Here is a 22,391-nt window from a genome sequence, read left to right as displayed (position 1 = left end):
GAATAATCTTGGAAAACGGTTTATTCTAACCTCTAGAAGATCAAAGGGTAAAAATAAGGTTGACTCTACAAAATATTTGGAAATTCAACAATAGTTATTAAAAGAAACTCAAAGACACTTTTGGCTGATTTTCCAGTCATATCCAACAAAGAATGTCGTTATATATATATTGTAGCTATGAGCTATATATACAATTTTTTAGAATTCGATAACGATATCTATCCAACCACATTCAAAACTACGTGTGCTCATTCTAAGAATCCTGCCCCACTAACTCGTAATTTCCAAAATTCATCTTTCTACGCCGCGACATAATTCACTTATTGTTTCTATTTTAACTTTGGTCATCCTCTGCAGCTCTCTCCCGTCAAATTTTCTTTTATTACCCGAATGTACTTTTTTGCCATACACATCTCATAAAGGTCCTCATATCTGGTAGAGAGTTAGTTAATAAGCATAAATTACTTCTGAAGTCGAAAGAATTATTAAAGCTCCACAATTTTCGTGGAACATAGTACACAGACTAAATTAGAGCAGTCGGAACGCTCGTTATTCAGTTTCAAAGTGAAAAGTCTAAAACCGTAACTTAAGCGCTCTGCGTATTATCACTAATAATTTATAAACGAGTTAAATACGTTGACATACCTCTTTTTATATGAATAATGGCCCGAGAAAAGGGATGAAAAATATTTGAGAAAACGTTTTATTAAGTTATGACTGTTTTATTAATTACAGACTGGCGTCATGATATGCTTACTAAATTTAAAAAACGGTGACACATCTAGCTTTAGAGAACTCTAGAATGAGGCTACGACAAAGTGAACGACTGCATTTGATGTTTGAATTTCATTGTGTTATCATTCTGTAGTTCTCCGAATGAAGCATAAGTGACCGTACGGAACAACGGCTTAACAGGATATTTGATTAAAAAAGCCTATATGTGTAAAAATACTCAGTAAAAAATTAAATTTTTTAACATGGGGTGTAGTAATTTTAGATGTGAAATATAGTTTTTAAGGTAAGAGGATGAGCGTCAAATTGGAGGGTTTTGAGATGTGGGTGTGGCGGAGAATGGTGAAGATATGGTGGGCGGATAGGAAGCCAAACGCCGAGGTTTAAAATAGGGTGGACGAAGTCAGGAGGAAATCGAAAAAGGCAGGGTTAGTGGATTGAGGAAATACTGAAAGATGGTGAGATGTTGGAGACCGTGATGGAAAGAAGAACGCTGTGTACGACGTATGAAAGAAAGATGAGAGTGGGGTATGAGCGTTGGACAGCATGAAGCACGCAGAAGTTGCAAAGTATTGAGGAAAGAAATAGGATGTTCCCACGATGCGAAGAAATAAATAAACGTTAGGGAGCGTTGAAAACTTGCCAAAAACAATAGGTAGAATATCTCGATTGATTATATTTATGTATTAATTATTTCTGTGCTACAGTTGGAAGTATTATTTTAATCGTAAAATATTCACTACCTATACATAAAGAATATGAATATTAAAAAATTATATGTATGTATAATTTTTTATGTGTGAATTCATTGTATAGATTATATATAATGAGTGAATTCGTAATATATTTTATATCATCATCAGTAGTTGAATCCTAGGATTGGTTTACTGCAGCTACTACATTATTATCTATTTGAATGCAAGGCTGCATATTCTAGGGAAAATAATTTATGGTTTCCCGTTGCCTTCCACATCGCAGTACTGTTGCCGATACCATGAACTTTCACTCTCGCCCGCAGCTGTGCCGGTGCTGGGCCAATCCACTCGGTCTGCGCCACCAGTGCCAAACGGTGAAACTGCTGCTTTTCGCCGTATATACCATATATTAGCCATAAAAATAATATATATACAATGTGTGAATTCATTACATATATATATATATATATATATATATATATATATATATATATATATATATATATGTATATATATGTAATGAATTCACACATTGTATATATATATTATATATATACCATACTATATATTTAATTCATGGTATATTTAATATAGGGGCGGGGGTAGACCAGAGGTAACGTGTCTGCCTCTGGAGGCGAAGGTCGCTGGTTCGATTCGTAATCGGCGAAAATTTTTCAGCTTGGAAAACGTTTGTTAATGATATTTGGAACGAGGCAACGTGAATAATAGACTCATACTAAGTAGCCACCCTGAACCCATGAAAATGAAGTGAATTTCACTCACAATATTCCAGTGTCCGTTCTTTGTGTCTCTATATTCTAAAAGTCTACATATATATATTTATTTGTTTTCCTTACAGCCCACATGGAAAAGGTGAAATGGACTGAAAGGAAAACAAATAAAGAAGTGGCAGGTATGGTGAGGGAGGAGAGGGATATTGAGAGAACTTTAAAGGAGGTAGGAAGAGTGGATTCAAGGCGTTTTGATTGGCAGTTGAATGTTGAAGACTGTAATAGAAGGGAGAATATTAGGCAAACGAGGAAGGGGGAGGATAAGGATGTTGGGCGGATGAAGGGAGTAAGGAAGTAAACGGAGATGAAGAAGGTCTTGCTGTAGAGTAGGATGTTGGGTTCAGCGTTATTAGGAGAGGCAAGAGAATTATTTGGAAGTGTGTGTCCATCTAAAACCTACCTTAACCGGTAGATTACCTATAATATAATAAAAGATACATAAACACAGCTATCAACCAGAAGGCCGGTTTAGTAGGTGATGGTAGAGTTCACCCAGTACTAAGCCCGACGGCGTGAGAAATTCACAAATCAGGGTAGGGGGGCGAGTTCTTTTCCCTGTGCCCGTTATGGTTTCCCAGGAAGATCTGGTCCCGAAAAATCACATAGCTTGGGTGGAGCTGAAGGTACCCAGAGACTTGCCCGGGAATCGAACCCGGGACCGTCTAGTCAGCAGTCCAACGCTCTACCCCCTGGACTACCTATAACTAATATATAACTAATTTTATTCGATTCATATGATATATTACGACATATTTAACCGTAAATTGAAGTAATAAATTTAAATTTCAGTTAAATTGATGGTATTAGGCTACAATAACATATATAATATAATCTGATATAGTAATGGGCACCCCAACATTCACCCAAGCTGTGTAATTTTTTGGGTAAGAAATACAAGCCATACACCCGTATTGGTCTTATAAAAATAAGTAATAGGTCTTATTATATTAGGTTAGCACCATCATCATATATAAATTCAATCTTCGGGTTTGATTACGGCGTTTCTTTTATTATATTACTTATTAGTTTTATAGATTTAACTGACCATTGGAAGGGGACCGAATCAGTAGATGTCCATTTAAATGAAGTGGAAACATTTCGAGGTTCAGTATTACCGCTGTAATTAAACACCATTTCTGTCCATTATACATTTCCGGAAGATGATCTAAAAAAATGCCATCTCTTCACTTGCATTTTATGAAATGTAGCGATCCATTTCTAGAGGAAATACGTTGCGTCAAGGAGTACTCGCACCTACCTATTCAACATTTACGGCCAATTCATACATGAACCCTTAACCTCATTCTTTTTTAGAAGAAATGAAAAAAGAATGTAAAAGCTGAACAGTTTCAATAGATATTTCAGTAATTTCTTCAATAGTTCGCCATCAAAGGCTACACATTTCGCCTCGGCCACGTAGTCTTCCTTGCATAATGCTCTTCTATTCCGGAGACTCTTTTCCGCGCACGCTACCCTCTTTCGTAACCTTTTGCATGTTATTTTCCACCCCGAAGAGTAGTTAAAACGGGGTTTCCGTATTGTTTTTTTTTTAAGTTCCCATTATATTTTATAAATCTCTTCCATCTTGTCCATCTTTACGGAAATAAAAACCTTTTGAACTAAACTAAACTAACGGAGACTCGTGCCGTCCCGAATCTATTTCTTCGTTTGTCGTCGCTAATACAAAATTAGATTTTGAGGGTGGTTTTCCGGCCTAAAAGGTATCGTTGACAGAGGACGGTTTATTTAGCATCCCCTCTAAGATTGAGACACACTTAAGAGGGTACCTCAGAGATACAATACGCCAATCACCCTTTAATTGCTGTGGTGTACGAGACATTGGCAAGAGTCTTATGAGCTTACCCATGATATTTCATAAATTTGTTGAGGCAAAAAGAATAAAACAGGGTAATTGTAATACTGAATTCAATTAAGTAAATTTTTTTAATAGAAAATTATGAATGTCTTCTGCCAAAGTTTCTCTTTCTTACCGAGTGAATTACCATGACGACACAAAATTCCATCAGTAAATTTTTCCTTTTTTCTTTTCTCTCTCCATATTTATGTTTGTTTGACGGAAAGCACAAAGTATACATTCATGATCTGCATTAACACATCGAAAGATTTCGATGCAAGGTGCCAAGGACGTGGAAAGAGGGAATACCTTAATGTATTAATGGGAATCGGGTTAATTAATGTAAGTCCTTCAAACAGGCTTTAATAAAATATTCGATTGTCTTTTAGAATTGCAAAAAAATCGCGTTCTTCGGAAATATGGTAAATTTGTCCTTTTAGAAGGTTTGCCAATATGTTTGCAAAAGCTTTACAAAATGGCTACGCCTCCGAGGCTGTGGCTTTGCGGAATGTTTTTTTTTATTTTGCCCGTGTAACTTTTGGGACTAGCATTTACGGTTAGTTTTAATGAAGAATATCATTCGTATTGCGATAAAATGAACTGAAATTATAATTAAAATTCAATTCTCAGAGAGACGTTAGAACATTTATTCTCGAAGGGGAAAGTGGACGATTGATATTTTCTTTCTTTTTTCCCATATTATTTTTATTTTGGAATCTATGAATGGAATTTCTTGATGGCGTCATTCAATATGGAGATTCAGCTGCTGGGAATTATGAAAGAAAGAGTAATATGGCATCACTATTAGGCCAATGTTTCTATTTAAAACCTACAATAACTAGAAGAACACGTAGGGAATGGCGAAATGAAGTCTCCACTATAGGTGTTTTGTTGAAATAGTTTTCAAAAACGATTCAAAAATATTTTGTTTCAATAGTCAAAGTTAAAAATGTTCCAGTTCAAACGAGGCAAAATGTACATCCAATGAAACATAAGATAAAATATCATCTAAATATTGGTAAACAAGCTGAAAAATCATTTATATGTAATGTGCACTTTAAAAATTTCAATTATGAATCGTCCATAATGACCTATCATTTAAATCTAAGTCGAAACGGAATACATATTTAAATATCGTGGGCTTTTTAATAAGAGTAAATAACGTTTTATAATATTTTTCCGAAGTAAAAAATCCTCTACGAAGTGAAAAATTTGAAAAAAACAACCATTTCATCATTAAGTCATAAGTATGGAGCGTATGTATGTTGGAAACAACGGAAAAGGCAAAATTGGAAACGAAGAATTTTATAAGAAATCAACGTCGTCAAATTCAACCTGAGACTTGGTTTTATTCGTCAAGGGCATGACTTACATCGCATTCACTCCTACTGAAATGTACATATTAAGGGCAGGGAAGGGAAAAATTCCTTTCGCCGTTGGGCCCCGGTATTCCTGGTATTCAGAAAATCGCGTCGCTTGGACTTTTCCTGCGTGGTGTCCACAGGGATCAACCGAAACCCGCAAACTTCCGGTCAGTGGCGGAACCCAACCGTACTCATTCATCGCCGTGCTCAAATCAAATCAGTCGTCAAACCACAATAAATAAAGCAATCAAAACATCACGAGCAAAAGCGACGTCAAAATAACCCGACGAAATTTAATTTTCAGATGGCGCACATTCAAAAATTTCATCTCCGGGAATACAGTTGAAAAAAATACGACAAAATCTTGACGTTGAGAATGAAATTTTTCTGGTCAGGAGGAGATTTTTAATATGGAAATGTCACCCTACAATGACTAACGCCATGATTTGAATGACAATGGAATTAATTAGCAGAATTTGTATTTTCAAAACCAAATTGTAATCACAGGTATCTGAGGACATCTATGTAGTCGTCCAAGAAATCAAAGCAGAGGAGTTTAAGTTTGTTGTTAATTGTAAAGAAATATTTGCAAGTAAAATTATTTTAAATTAGTTTCCAACCATATGATTATGGTATCCCATATCGAGAACACATAATTAGAAGTAATCACTTGGAAGCAAGGTCTCGTTTACAGAAGGCATGTCACAGATTTTATTTTCTGGATGAATATATTTGACTCGTAAGTTTTGGCGAGTTTGGGCAATGCCGCTCTCGAGCAGAAGCAATAAATAGTCGACGACTACAGCCACGTTTCGACTGAGTTGCTCGAAGTATGGAGCAGGTAAGTTGGCGTAGAATGGTCGTATGCAAACAGTACTATCCACCAGTTTTGAAATATGGACCCAAAGGTGCGTTCGGTTTTGGGAAATGTGCTGTTTAATCAATAAATCTATTGATTAAACGGCACATTTTCCAAATTATTGATTATTTATTGATTATTATATTTACTGATTAACAGTGTCACTGGAATAACACCGGATGGCAGTGACAAGAAAACAGATCATCAGCATACAATAAATTAAAATGCACCCAAATATTGAATGAGTTTAAATTAGATATATGAACGACATTTGAAAACGCAATTTTGTCTTAAGTAGTTGAACATTTATTCCTAAATAACTTAAGGATTTTAGAATAGAACTCAACAAGTTCATCACACAAGTGGTTCCAAACCTATGTCCCCATTTAAAAATGAAAACTTGGCAGTGTTGGCCTTTTGTGATCCTAATTTTATTTTAAAAGGGTCATAATTTCTGCCTTTATAATTTGGTTTCCTCGCTCACTCAATTAAGTCCTTCCAGCCTTTGTCTCCGGTGATAATCGTGAATACGGCGCAGAGCCTGTTAAGTTTCCTTCTAGTCCCAAAGGAATTCCATCCATTAGGATTCACTTTGAACATCTCAGCTACGCGTTCGGCTTTCCTATGCTATCCTAACACGTACCTGGTAGCCTTTTATTGCCCTTTCGTATTTCTTTTATTTGCCAAATCCCACGAAGGTCCCATCCTGTGATAGCATATTCAACAGTAGCCTTAAAATGGCAGTGTGAAGCAATTCTTTTGTTGTCATTCTACTTAAGGCCTTGTCGACAATGGTCTGTGTGCAACTCCCATTTGAAGTCATTGCTCAAGTGAACCCCTAATCATACAATTATCTGTTGCTTGGATAGTTTCACGCGCGTCTTACTATTAGACAACATAATTTATTTAAATTTTTTAAATATTTATGATAATTTGGATGGGTGATATTGTTTTCTGCCTTTTGGATATCGTTCTGCAGTGTATCACGATTGCAATCACCGTTGATTTTACTAATAAGTAATCATTTTTTATCAGACGTGAGCTTTTAGGCTGGGATTATGGAAAAGGTATGATGGAATCTGCTGATCGATCCTTATGGAAGAGAGACTTCTTTCCCCTCCAATAAATTAGACACTCATCACGCCAATACGAAATAAAAATACCTTAACCTTTCTTAAACTAAACTAGGTAAATATGGTCACTATGGAAAACAATCTTGCACGCCAACTGCACGCCTTGGTGATCGGTCTCCCTGAGGGATAAAGACGGGCGAGGAGGCGAAGGGGGCGGGGTGTAAGGAGTGGGGTTTTTCAGGACAGGAATGACGTAGGGGGGGGGGTTTAAGGGATAGTTTGGGTATGAGGGAAGAACTTAGATAACTCACGTAAATGGACAAAGAGTCGTACTCAAAACGGGAGTCTGAGAAAATGGCGGGGACAATTGTTTTTGCACGGATGTAATTGAATTTGCGACTAGATGGTCTTGAATAAAAGCTGAAAGAAATTTGTGAGGTGGGATTCAATTGAGTCTTCGAGACAGCACTTTGAAGTTGATGAGAAGCTTAAACACACAAAAACCAATCAATGTCGGCTTTATATAAGGATGCAGTTGTAATAAGGGCATTAAAAACTGGATTTGATATCAGTCACAGCTGAAATCTGCATGCCTATATTCCCTCGGGTTACTTGAGATATTGGAAAAATTATTTTAATTTAAAAAAGGTAATTTAACAGACAAAATAACTATCTCAACTTTCCGAGACACGCTTAACGGTTATCAATGAATAATAAATATTGGGCTTAACTGGACTGAATTTGATTTCATTGTGTAAAAAACGGCCGTACAGAATTGAATTAAAATTTATTCTTTCCTTGTGATGTATTGTCCAAATCACTACACCAATCAGGCCGATATAAGCCACCGCAATATGCCTAGCTAGGGATGACCAGAGGCTGTAAACTCGGATACACAAACCGTCAACTACTCTGCGAGTTTTCAGAAATTGCGCCCATTAGGCTATGATGCAGTCGCATTGATACACGTAATTACTTGGAAAATTATGTGTAAATTCAGCCGAATACAGTGGACAAGGAAAACAACTAATTTATCCACCTCTACTGCCCCATCTACCTTTCGACCAACTAGTTTTTTTTGCTAACATCGAAATTCGAATGATTTAAAAGTCATAACCTTAATATTTATCAGATGAGTAAATTCTGAAGAAAGAAAAAAATAATAGAGTACCAATTAGAACACTTAAGGTTATTGACAAATGCAATCTCTTTCAGCTCTTTATATTTGACTCAAGAAAACAGAGTCTGAGTCTATATAACTAAGCAGGCATATTGCCAAACAAACATACTCGCGGGGACAAATCGGTAGGGGACATACGATGCCATATGATGAAACACATTGCTATGGAAAAAAACACGTATTTTAATTCATGACTACAGATTAAAGTGAGAAATAGAATTATGATTTACATCGACGTCAATTGAAGCTAGGCTATAAAAGCGTGTTATTTAAGTACAGGAGATAAAAAAAATCAATAAATAATGTACTGAAAGGATGAAATGGAAATTCGGAATAAAACGGAAGTACCAAAAAATGAAGATTATAGTGGAAAGGAACAGATGCCATAAAAGTAAGAAATTATATTAAAAAATGAGATAAATATAATGGTTTCATTTAATTGCAAGTAATTATTTGTTTCATTTAATTTTCGTTGAAAATTCAATGGATTACTATGAAACTTGAATTACAGAAAAATGTGTATCATGTAAATTATAAGTAATTAATCGATATATAATAAATAACCCTTGTTTTTCTTGATTTAATAGTCATTATTTCAACATTTTTTCTTTGTGTTTGCTTGAGTGTACTGCGAATTAATGCAGTGAACTCATATTGATGCCGTTTATACGCCTCGATCGCTAATGAATTATAAATACATACGCCAGAACGCACTGTGGGAGAGGAATCCATGACATTTCAGGTATTTAACTAAGGATGATTCAATTTCATTGTGATATAATAGGGTTCGTTTCCAATGCAGTGCAAAGAGAGAGAATCCTGTGGTGTTGCAAATATTGCGCATCCCTCACTTCAGAATACAAAACCTACCTCGAGAGTTCTGTTGAAAACGAAATGTCATGGCTTTTCGTTAATATTCAGCAAATAATGTGCTCTAGGAGGGAATACATTAATTAAAAATCCTTCAAATTTAAAATGAAGCTAAAAAAAATCGACACTTCAAAATGTATATAAACATCAGCATTTAAAGTTTTAATGTGTTGACCGTTTTGATTTGAGGCCGGTAGCAAATCTTCAAATATATATTTGGTTCCGTTTAAAAAGGGTACTTAAAATATTATCGTAATCTAACGATATCTTTATCTTTTCAGTAGCAGGTTGTGGAACGAATATTCACATTCATATTCACACACACCCGTATATTTGCAAGGAATGTCTCGTATGGAGGCGTAAGTATTTTAGCAAATTTTTTACTTGAGATTCATGTACAGTACGCCGAAGTACGTGCATTTAATCTACAATTTGGATCAATATAAACTACAATTTGGACATTCTTGGAGATATCCCCGCCTAGGTTTTGAATGAATCCTGAAATATGTTCGCATACCACTTGGACTTGGAGGAAAGGTGAAGAGACAAGGAGTTCGAAGAAGATTACTACAGTTTCTAAAGCATTGAACCTGCATTCCCAATGGACCGTGTAACTTGAAGGAAAAAAAAGACTTTTACCGGATGCAGCAGATTTTTGGGAGATAAAAAAATAAAGCAAGATATTTCCTGATCCAGGAAATTTCTGCTTACTTTCTTGCACCCGAAGATCAGAGAAATAAAGTTAACTCTTGACGTTGTATGCTGTAAACCCTGAATTGGAGTGTCCACGAATTGAAACTAGAAATATAATCTTGATAGTCATTGCCAATTTAAAAAAAACTACATTTACCATCATGCATGCATTTCTTTTCGCATCAATAGTCTTCTAAATAATATTTTCTCATACTCCTCTTTCTTATTCTCTTTACTTTGACATTAAACTTCATGGGCACTAAATTACGATGAATTAAATCGCTTCCGTGAAATTGTGTTAGTTGATCGCGCTATTCCTAAATCGATTCCTATATATATAAAGGTCTCTCCACTGACTATCGTAATTCAATCCTCCATCGCTATCAAGTGTTATCTTCTGGGTACATTCGAAACCATTTTGTTTAACGCATCGTATAAACTCGTAGTTACTAGGGTCCATTGCCACATTTGCTTCCATAATACTTTATTGTGATAAAGAACTGAGGTGGTTTTCCGATGGCTTCCTGAACAATGGGTTTAATGTGACACAATAACTCAACTGGGTGCTCCCCTGGGATTAGACGCCATTACAATTGAGGAACAGACGCTGCGCGCTCTACCTTTTGTCTGGCTACTACCATTAGAACTATCTAGGATGGGTGACCATACCTGGAGCAATTATCATTGCTCACGCCGGCATATCTCTACGACCCATAGATACAGGTATATGCAAGCCCTTCCACCACACCAACGCTTTAGTCTATTGGGAGGACATCTAAGGATAACTCTTTAAATTTTTCAATTATTTCCATCTCAATATTGAATTTTAATGCACATATGCCTATTAAAATCAGTCATTTAAGCGAACTGAGCAACGCTTTGTGAATCAAATTCAAAAAGGATATAAAGGATCGTAGGATGGGACTCACAGCAACGATACATTTAATTTAATTTCGAAATTCATACAGACTAAAAAATAAGTTTATCAGTTCATTCTGTTTGTTACTGTAATTAAATAAGGTACCCAATTAGTATCTTTAACTAAACTTTAAAATGTATGCAGCAATCATTACCTTGGTTTTTTGACTAGAAATGCTATTTTATGGAATTTAAATTCCGCTTTTACCTCACAGTGGATATATCCCAACGATATTTCGTGTTTGCAATGAGGGAATGAAGATTTTGGATGAATATCCTTTGGTTGGACTGAAGTCGGTTCTGATAGGATCTCGAGGTTCGTGCAGTTTGAAGAAACTCCCGAGTAGCGTCGGGAACATGAATTTTCTTCACCGGAACAATATGACGTATTAATTTTTATTTTGGAATGTATATATATTTTGAATGAATAATGATAATTTTTATATTTTACATGAGGTATAAAAAACATAACCACATCGGAAAAATAAATATTTTTAGAACGTGAAACCAGTTGCTACTATTGGATCCTTTTGAGAGATCAATGAAAGAGAAAGATGACAACTACATTAAATTTCCAGATGTCTTATAATATCCTCAAAGTCACCGCTTTTACTAATTTTTTTATAAATACCTCATGAAATGTACCTGCTTAAAGTTTAAATTTCCTCCATCTTTCTTACCATGCGTCTTTTTTTATCTGTCAATAGAGAATTCCTTTTTTTGGATAAACATTCTTTATATTCTTATATTATTAATTAGTTATAATAAGAGACTATATAGAAATATTTTCTTTGAAAAGTTACGGATCTATCGTAGGGATCATCCATATATGATTCGTACCCCATTTTCATGAACCTGTATCTTGTTATGGGTTGAATGGAAGAAGGGACCATTAGGTCTCAATTTCGCCCAAATAAAGACCTTTACCTATCTATCTATCCAAGATGCTATGTAACTGTTTCATTATTTCAAAAGACTCGCTCTGCAGTTTCATTTTTATAAAACTTTAAAGAAATTTTTATGCAATCAATAATTTTAGAGTTTATTATATATTTTATGTGCTGGAGCCATCTTGAGAATGAAATTCTACAATCGAAACTTGTAGAAATAAATAAATACCGTGTGACAATAGAAAGCATGGTCATCAAGTAAATTTTGGAATTTTGCATATGGCATCTCAGAATAAATTATATTTTATCTTTCTAAAATTTGGCTTTTAGAATGCAAGCAAAATTTCACTCGTGATATCATAGTTTCATAAAATAAAAATAGTTAACCGATATCTTCGCCCGCTTCGACCGATATCTTAAAGAGTAAAAACCGAAGTCAGTGTTGACAGAATGTTTGGCCAAGATAAAGAAAAAGAAACATATTTTTGCGTTTAATTTCTTCTCTTGTTTATTTTTGATGATGAAACTGTTTGTTGGTAGGAATAAATGTTTGAAGCCATCAATGAGTGAGGTCCTTTCGTCATTTTCATCATATTTTTTTCTTCTGAGCAATAACCCACCCGTAAATATAAATTGAATAAAGCTTTGATGACAGACGTGTAGTAGCTTACAGTTCCTTTTCTCACGGAAGTTATCAGGCGATGGACTTGACAGTCCCGACAGTCCATTCATGCTTTGACGGAGGCATAGAGTCCCAGGGCTATATACTTAAATACGTTATTATCCCAAGATGCAAATGAGCGGAGTCGAAAAAGGAAAGCACTAGGGCATCCTTAAATTGAGAGTGACACCGAACATTTTCATTTATTTCAGCGGATCTTAAAATCTTAAATGTCTTCAGAGCTGCTCGGGAAAAGGATGTTGATGAACCATTACGACGGTTATAGCGATAAAACATAAGTATTCGTAAGTTCAGCGAGAAAAAATATAACTCCCCAAATTTCGCCTGAATTGGCAAGTTTTGCAAGTGGAGCGTGAAAAGGGGGAGGAACGAAAGTTAGGCGATCGATACACCAATAAATTCAAGGAAATGTTGAATTTGTAAATCAATCACTTTCACGTAAAAACTTTGGCGAAAAATCTCAAAATACGACTTAGCAACGCATGAGGGATGGACTTAGGTAACAAGGGGATAGGCATACGTCTTCTTACTAAGTAGGTCCGTCTTCGAATGTAGAATATAGCAGTATATGTTAATATTTTTTTTTCATTTTAGATTGTCGAGGAGAGTAGTTGAAGTCTATCAGGGTCGGTCGGATGGGACATAGGGCTGCGAACCTTCGGGTTTCTTTCGTGAACAAAACTCAAAAAGTCGACTTCCCGCATGTTTTCTTTCCTTCCTTATAACCCAATTCAAACAGTCGAACTGCTCTATCCAAAGCTTATCTATCCTAAATATTATTATTGCCATCATTATCAGTAGTCCACAAGTTTTAGGTAGGTTATTTTAAGTACCGTCACTATACACACAATACAGTACTCGTTTAGTCCTAACATATTAAAAAATATCCTTAAAATCCATACTAAATTTAACAAAAATATATCATTATTTAGCTTGTATTCCTCCCTTAATTCCATCCTAAATGCCTATGATTTTCCTCCCTCTAACTCGCTTTCCAAGCATTCTCCCATCCATTTTACCATGTTCAGTATCCCATTGCCTCTCAGTATCTTCGGCACCCACATGTCTTGCCTTCTTCGCATTTCTGCCTGAATATACCCAAATATATCTCATGATACAAATAATTTTAATGAAGTTGACCTTTCAGAAGAACAACTTCACGATATGATTGATGTCAAAGAGTCTTCTAAATCGGAGTGGGACACTTTTCTAGCAAATTATTTGCACATTTTAAAAACGAGAGCTGGAGATTTCGGCCTGTTGAAAATAAAAAAGGTACTTTTAATGACATGCCTGAAGATTTTAACGCGTACCTATTGCGATATGATCGGGTCTATCGGAGAACATAAAAACACTGTTTCTTGGAGTTAATTTGAAAGAGTTCCACAAACGTTTCACGACTTGGAACGTAATTAGATACGTCCACATAATACGACAGTGTGTAGCCACAGAAAGAGTCTGGCGCGACCTTTCGAAACGGCGGAATTTCCGGTAATACGATAAAAGAAGTCTCGGACGGAAAATGCAGGATTCAGCTTCGTGGAAACGTTGTGTATCCATTCGAATTCTTTGACACTTACTAGTTTCTGTTGAGTGTAAAATAGTGTCTTTGATACGCTCGTTGGCAAAAATTCTGCTGGTGTAAGTTTCTCACGCGTAATCTAAATTATTCGAGACCTTGGGAGGATTCTCGGAGAAGGTCTCTGATCATATCGGGATCTCGACTAAGAAGGAGATCGGCTCCCCACGTATGCACTCCCGTTCGCACGCACCAAATTTTTAAGTTGAAGCCTATCTCATCTGCGTATCAAAGCGAGCGATAAGCCGCTTCGTGTCGAAGAAGTTTCTATTTTCTGTTAAGTCCAAGGGAGCGTGCCGTAGGAGAAAAGTTTCCAACCTCCCTTGGGACTCAGAAGCAGGTGGGCCTGGTCTTCCAAGATCGCTTAAACATATTGCGAATAGATTTACATAACGATTTTGGGATCCATTTCCGCAATGTGTGTTGACGGAAAAGAAATGGGAACTCACGGAGAAACCAGGTGACGCAAACTTAATCGCGAATTTCATGCCTTATAGGAGCGATAAATGAGCCCTCTGAAAAAATGACTTTGAAAACATCGAAATTCCTTCGTTGAATTCGGTAATAAAATCAATTTTCACAGAATGAATACATATAAAAAAAATATCCTAAGATTATTATCAAGAGAAAATCTGTAACGATATAGAGTATATTACTGCGAATCAGATTTTTTAAGTATATATATTCACGATAAATATCCTACCACATGGATTTTCCAAACACGTACCAAATATAGCGTCACTGGATGCAAGCTTTAAAACTTTGGCGTTACCTTAACGCGGAAGGCTGTTGTTTGAATATGAAAAATGCTATATAATGCCATGGAATTCCTATTCCCTTATATGCTCATACTGTTCAACAAACAGAAATAAATGGTTCCGTTTCCCGCTACTCACATTTAAAATATCCTCATATCTCCACGATCCAAGAAACAAATATAACTTCGTCATTAAAACTCGCATTCTAAAAAAAATGTAAATTTTCGTATCAAACTAGAGTAGTAAATAAGCGGACTGAGAAATCGCTCAATTCGCCGGAGGGAATGAGTTTAAATCCAGTTGATAACCTTTGAACATTCTCAGCTTCACCCATGCTGCATGAATTTTTGGGGTTTGGATATTCCTGGGAAACCGTAGGTAATGGGGTAAAGAGCCTAATTTTCCACTCTGTTTGAATTCACTTGGTACAGGGCTCAGTATGAGGTGAACTTCAACCACACTCATAAAAACAAACATTGGAGTTATTGATTACTCTGGTGATCTTTGATTTGTGGATTTTCGAATTCATCTAGCTGGTATGATATGGTTTTTAAACTCGCAGATATGAATTCAAATCTAAAAATAATGGAATATAATTATCAGGATGTTTCATAATGTACATCTAATGAAGAAAGATGAAGTTGATTTGCTTTGCTTATGCACTCATTGTCACGGGTGAATTTGTTAATAAACTCCTTCGAATAGCCCAAAAAACCTGTAAAATTGATATTGAAATGCCTTCATCAATATTTTATTGAAAAATTCAATAATTTATCCTAATTTATTAAAAAGTGCTATCATTAGAATTGAGGCATTAGTGAAATCTGTCATTTAAGTCGGTTTTAACTTAATTTAATACAGTTAATATTGTTTTGTCGAACGATCTGAAGTTTATGAATTATAAGAAAGAAAATGACTGGGCAATTATGCTACACAGACGTTCATATTATTCATCATGTAGACATTACGCAAACGTATATTGACAAGGATATTTTTACTTGTCAACCGTTTCAACAAGGCGTATCTATTCACTTATGATATTGACATTGGAACTTTAAAAGCCCTATAACTTGTTTTTGTCATTTATATTTGCATCAAAATTGGATGGCCAAGTTTATTGACAATATCAACCACCACGTAAATGCATAATACACATTAAAATGCCCTGGTTTAATTCAAACATGACATTTTCCTCTGAAGCACAATGGAGCTCTAAAAACATCAAGTCCGGACTGAAAAACGCATTGTCTCAAAAATAGTATTGCCCCTTCACGACGGCAAACAACATGACCCATTTGACATCATCCACCGATGCTCGGGAATGCTTGCGAATTCCTTTGCCGGGAAAAAAGAACGAGCGAGTTTCAACTCACTCGCCGAGCGATATGGACTCACCTCACATTTTCGTATCGCTGAATGTAAATCTTATGGAACATGGAATCCCTCGGCTTCCCCGCGATGTCGGCCTTCATCTCCATGGCAACGTGACGGGGCAATACGGAGAGCAGGAGTCTTTCCTGGAAGCAGAAAAAAAGGAATTGCCGGGCTGTGAATTAAGTTCGGGTTTATTTTTGGTTTTTCACTTTTTTCCCCTCAAGTGACGAGGAGGATGAACGTGGGGAGGGGGGGAGAAATGAATCTAAGGAAGGAAAGGGGAGGGTGGGTAGCGAAGCTCCCGAAGAAGAACAAAAGAAGGGGGATTGGGGGCGCGCCGGGAAGAACCGAACGCGTGGGGGAGCACTTGGAGCGGGTGGGGAGGTTGGAGGTGGGGGGGGGGGTAGAGAGGGTGGCGAAGGAAAGGTTACGCCGCGGGTTTCTCAACCACGGGTCTTTTATGAAGGAGAGAATGGGATGACAACTCGAATTGGTGAGAATCGAGTCCTTGGAGATCAACGAACGGCGGCTATCCTGTACGACTTTGAGGGAGAAAACAGCTCGACTGTACACATTTATTTTTTTTACAAAAATCAGTTTTTATTTAAATGAGAAACATAAAATACTTTTATGCGGTGAGTGGAGGAATTCTCCGGGTTAAACTAGAGGAAATTTGAAGAAAAATGATAACCGATTTTAAAATCAAACGTTGAGTGAAGAGATGTGCGTTACGCGTGATCTTACCCTTTGCCCGCCCTACATTATTTCCGTCTTCATGTCCACGTACCACAGTCGCCTGATTGCTTTCATGCCGTCTGGAAATCCAATTATATCTTCTTCCCTCTACTCCGCTTACCTGACATTTTACCTTCTGTCACGGCCTTTAACATCCCACTCAGCCTCTCAATATTTCCCTCACTCACTTCTTTTGATTTCAACCAAAGTCTTCTTTCCTCTCATCATGTTTGTTTGCATGTAACTCTTTCCTACCATGTCGTCTCCTTCCAACACTCACTTTTTCTTAATACCCCAAGCTAAAAACCACGAAATATATCCGTGTCTCTCCAAATCGCAGCGTTTTAAATAAGCCAATAATTACTCCTACTTATTATATGAAATCAGAGGGTGTCGTAGCCCGATGTATGGAGCGCTGCTACAGGCTGGAGGGCCCGGGTTTGATTCGGGTTGAAAACTCTGGGCACACTAAGCTTCATCCGAGCTGCGTGATTTTGCAGGTAGCAGATGTACCTACATCTACATGTGGCGTGTGGCGGGGGGTGTTAGGCCACCACCCGTGAAAATGAACAATACCACATGCAAAAACGACAACATGTAAAACTACACCCACAGCAGCGCACACACTCATGCAAACAAATATACCATACAACATACCAGATGAATCAGAAAGCACAGACGGCACAGGGAAAGAAACTAGGAACTAGCACCCTTGGACATGATGTAATCGTATAAATTCCACAAGATGTATAGAGCTTAGTACTAGACGAGAGTCGGCCTCCCATATCAAACCAATATTTTGTGTGATTTCTTTGGTTCATGATGAATCACAAGCGTGAAGTATTAATCCATCATGTGTCACATACGTGTCGTTCAAACTCGTAATGTACGAAATTTAAATGATTCTTAAGTGCTTTGACGAACACCAAACATCCGCCAGGCACATTCATCAACCTGAAGTTTGGTTTTGATGTGCGCGTATGGAATGTACCGTGTATTAAACTTTAAATTTGTGCATGAACTCGCCACATTCAGGTTGTAGAAGTAAGTTTCTTTCACTATCTGAGGATTCATACGAAATTCTGGCATCTTCCACTTCAAAATAACCTTTGGGATGGTTATTATTATTTTTATGGCGTTAAACATCTCCCTTAAAACCCTTGAAAAAATCTCCATCTTGTCTCCCAAGTGATGTTTCAAGAAAAAAATGGCCAATTATACTAGAATCCTAAAAAGGACCGAGGAAGGAAGGAATTTATAAAAAAATGAGAGATTATTAACACATTCTTAGTTTTGATAGATAAGTTATAAGTAGGTAGGTAATTCATTAATAAAAATTAACATGTTAATACTTTTTATTTTATTATTTCTTGAATTTAATCAAATGAAAGCACTAGAAATGAAACTCTATTAAGGTCTCATGTACGAGGGTCATCCGGAAAGTAGTACCCGTTCGTGCCGCATGAAGTGCTGACGACGCGAGTAGCCGCTGGACGAGGTCAGATAGCTTCAGTGGCTTGTCTGCCTTCTCTGAGCCAAGTTGCGTGACGCTAGCATTGCCTGTGTTGTTTCTGTGATTGTTTACAATGTTTAAAAAAATTGAGAACGCCGCCAGTTGTGAAGTGAGGGCAGTGATTAAATTCCTCAATGCAAGAAACGTTCGCCCATGTGATATTCATCGCCAATTAAAGGAGGTGTATGGAGACAATGTAATGGACGAGTCGTCTGTTCGGCGGTGGTGTCGCAACTTCAACATGGGGAGGGGGAACACACACGACGATGAGCGTTCGGGGAGACCGTCTGTCATTACAGACCAACTGGTGAGCTCAGTTGACGAATTCGTGAGGAACGATCGGCGCGTCACAATTGATGACATCTGTGAGCATTTTCCCAATGTTTCTCGAACAATTGTTCATGAAATTGCTAAACACCATCTGCATTATGCAAAAATTTGTGCAAGATGGGTCCCTCGCGTATCTCAATGAGCTGGCGGCGAAGGACTATGCAGCAGGAATACAGAAACTTGTCACACGTTATGACAAATGCCTTAATTTGCTTGGAGATTATGTTGAGAAGTAGTTTAAAGTATCCTCTTTCAAATAAAATTTTTTATGTTTGTTAATATTTACTTTTGTGTCTTTATTTCACGAACGGGTACTACTTTCCGGATGACCCTCGTAGTTTCATAAGACTGTCACGACTCTTCATCTGGAAACCAAAAAAATTTTAATGAAAACAAATTCAACATTTCTAAGTAGTGTAATTACTGGTTAAATGTATTTGGAGTAACTTTATCGTAACCGTGGCGAAAATCACATTTGGGAGGCAAACATACGAATCATTCCTTTTAAGGAAAAGTCGTTTGATATTTCTGACAGAATAACCGTAGATAATTGCTTCATGCAGAGTAGCGGAAGGGTTCATACGCTCCGCATCCTTACAAAGGAGTGCGGGATTAATTTTCAGCACGCTCTCAAAGAAGCATTGGGTTAAGATATTGAAACATAATTAAACTACACATTCTAGGCCTTTGCTTTTTATCGCCTTTATTTTATTCTTTAAAACTTGTACTGACCTCTCCCTATAACGGTGGACAAGTTATGGAACTGTTGATCGATACTTGCATAAACTGTGGATGTATGGAAGCAATAATATATGATACCATAGAAAAATAAAATTAGCTCACTAATTGAGTAAATAATTCCTTTTAAAAACCATATAAAAATCCACCGTGGCGCAATTAAAATATAAAATAAAATAACTTAATTATACCTCTCACCATTCTACCCTATTTCAAAGATGATGATAATAGCATAATTATTTTTGCCCATTAAACATCTGCACTCCCTCAACATAAAACAATGATAATACATTTAATAATTACTTTCACTTCATATGAATTTGAATACATTAATTAGTTGGTTGAAGCGGAACTTTATGAAATAGATTCATTTGATATTGAAAAAACCATACATTTGTAATTACAAAGTATTTTATGTGGACACGACTCGGGTTTATACGTTCAATGTCACCATCAGGTATTCCTGTTACTGATGCTGAGCCTCGTAACCGGGTGGTGTCTTAATAAAATACAGTGGAATTACAAAGTTTTTGTTTTTCATCATTGAATAAATTAGTTACATAATTTGACAAGGATGATTAGAATATAGAGAAGCTAAATTTTTATAAATATGTCTAGCTTCATGATGGGCTCCATGATGATGAAAATATTTAGAAATAAATCAATGAATAGTTTCGTAGGAGATGCAGAATGCAATTCAATGGGCATGGTGCATGGACGACAAAGATTAAGTGCAGAGCCAGCATTTTTTCTGAGATTAGTCCACGTAAACTTCTCAAAATATTACCATCAAGCATAATATAATAATGTAAAAATTACGTTAATTACTATAGGATTAGGTACGTTCCTGAAGATGCTACAGTGTAGCGAAACTAGTAGAAAATAAATAAGTTATTTTATGTGGAAGCTGCAAAGTTATTTCTGAAACTCCTGTTCATCAGTCACATTAGGATAGGATAACTTTTGCATTACCTAGGTAAGAAGACGAAAAATTATTACGATGCATTGACGTAGACTATAATTTATATGAAATATCTCTGGCATCTTTTATTAACAAGGTTCTAATAAATATTCATCACGTCGGATATAAATGAATACAGCAGAAATACTATGAATGTTTACAAATTCGCCAAGGGGATTTGCCAAAAATGAATGCCATGTTGTTGCGCCCAAGGACGGGGGAACAGCAAAGCAGTATGAGATGGAATGACTGATGGAAACGAAACGGACCATGTTGAAGTTTACGATGACCTACACTTGGTGTCAACATCTAATTGAAATTTCCGCCGAGGGAGAGTCAACCACGTTTCCTGGACGACAAAATGGGTTCATGCTGTGTGTGGACTGACGCCGGGAACCGTCGAGGGATGCGTGGCACTGGAGGGTTAATTGCGTGGATCGTGAAACGGAAATGAATAAACAAAATAAAAATGTGACGTGTCATCTGGGATGTTAAAGGCATCATACCTATACGGGACGTTTTCCTCTTGAGTTCGACAAAGAGAGGAGAGAGACAATTATGCAATTAGACCTCTCCTGTAGAGGGACCTAATTGCCTAATTTTTTCATCGCCGGTACTCTTTTTCCCACTCGCCCTTTCCCCGAAGAAGAATTCCCCACCCTCACAGACTCACTTCTGTTTAAATTAAAGGCCACCTTCTTTTTAATTTCGTCCTCGCTCATTTAAGAAGAGGAATTTTCGCGATATGCGAGATACGAAAGAGAGCATCGATGACTTAAATGCCAACACTGCGTTTTTAATACGATGTTCGACTGTTAACGATTATTTGATTTCGGTGAATAATTATGCTTATCTGATTGAAAATATCAAAATTAACTGAAAATAACATTAATGAAAAACAATGAAATTTAAACTATCGTCATGATTGGTATACATTTTAATCTGTAATTAGTAGGGATGTATGGAGTGATAGTAATTTCTGTTTATTAAATAGCTTCTTTTTGGGTTAAATAAAAATTCATCAAAAGTAAAATGTAAAAGGTTCTCTCAAGTATGAATAAAAAAACCTTCAAAGATAAATAACCAAAAGCTGATTTAGTGAATAGTTTTGTACGTGAATACATTATCAATTATGGTTGTTAATTACATTATATGAGAATAACGATACATGAAACATTGACATTTTTTCGAACAACTATATGTTTAAATGTAATGAAATAATTGACTTTGTAATTCCACACACTTTATTTAAAAACACACGACCCAGGTTTCGACGTTGAACGTCATCATCAGGTGGTCCTCATAGAAGCACGCTGGCTATATATACCTTCTGATCATAGGAGGGGGGGGTTGGTCAGAGAGGGAGGTCGGAGGGGTAAAAAGGTTACAATGTAGCTGGGAAGAAAAGAGAATTACATTTTTGATTTAGAAGAGTGGTAGGTCTAGGAGTGGGGAGTGGGAGGGATACAAAATTTCGTTGGCAAGATCATCTTTCCAACGGACACATTTCAAAATTTCTAACTGCTCCAAAGCATCGAGCCTTTGACCTTTTTCTTCAAAATGAATAATTTTTGTCACAAAGTCACTTTTGTGATCACTTTCGATGAGGTGTTTTGCAAAGAGGGATGTTATGTTCTTATTTTTTACACATGTTTGGTGTTCTTTAATCCTTTCTTTAAATTTCCGTCCTGTTTGTCCAATATACTTTGTGCTACAATCCGAGCACTTTAACTCATACACTCCACTCCTCTCGTTTTCGGGGACTTTGTCTTTAGTGTGAGAGATCAGGTTCTTAAGGCAT

At 36.6% G+C, this 22,391-nt stretch overlaps 1 protein-coding gene across 1 annotated transcript in view; it reads right to left on the bottom strand.

The window, feature by feature from the left end:
- The window catches only part of LOC139696609 (adenylate cyclase type 6-like), a 247,205-nt gene that overhangs the window by 87,094 nt on the left and 137,720 nt on the right, over positions 1-22,391 (bottom strand). Inside the window, exon 7 of the mRNA XM_071595416.1 lies at positions 16,335-16,456. Within this exon, the coding sequence (XP_071451517.1) occupies positions 16,335-16,456 (122 nt within the window). The remainder of the gene's footprint in view (positions 1-16,334; positions 16,457-22,391) is intronic.

The sequence above is a fragment of the Hetaerina americana genome, unplaced genomic scaffold (assembly GCF_022747635.1).
Source record: "Hetaerina americana unplaced genomic scaffold, ioHetAmer1.1.p SCAF_7, whole genome shotgun sequence".
Classification (NCBI taxonomy): Eukaryota; Metazoa; Arthropoda; class Insecta; order Odonata; family Calopterygidae; genus Hetaerina; species Hetaerina americana.
Note: the sequence above shows the minus strand (reverse complement) of the source record. Positions and strands in the feature narration are given on the sequence as shown.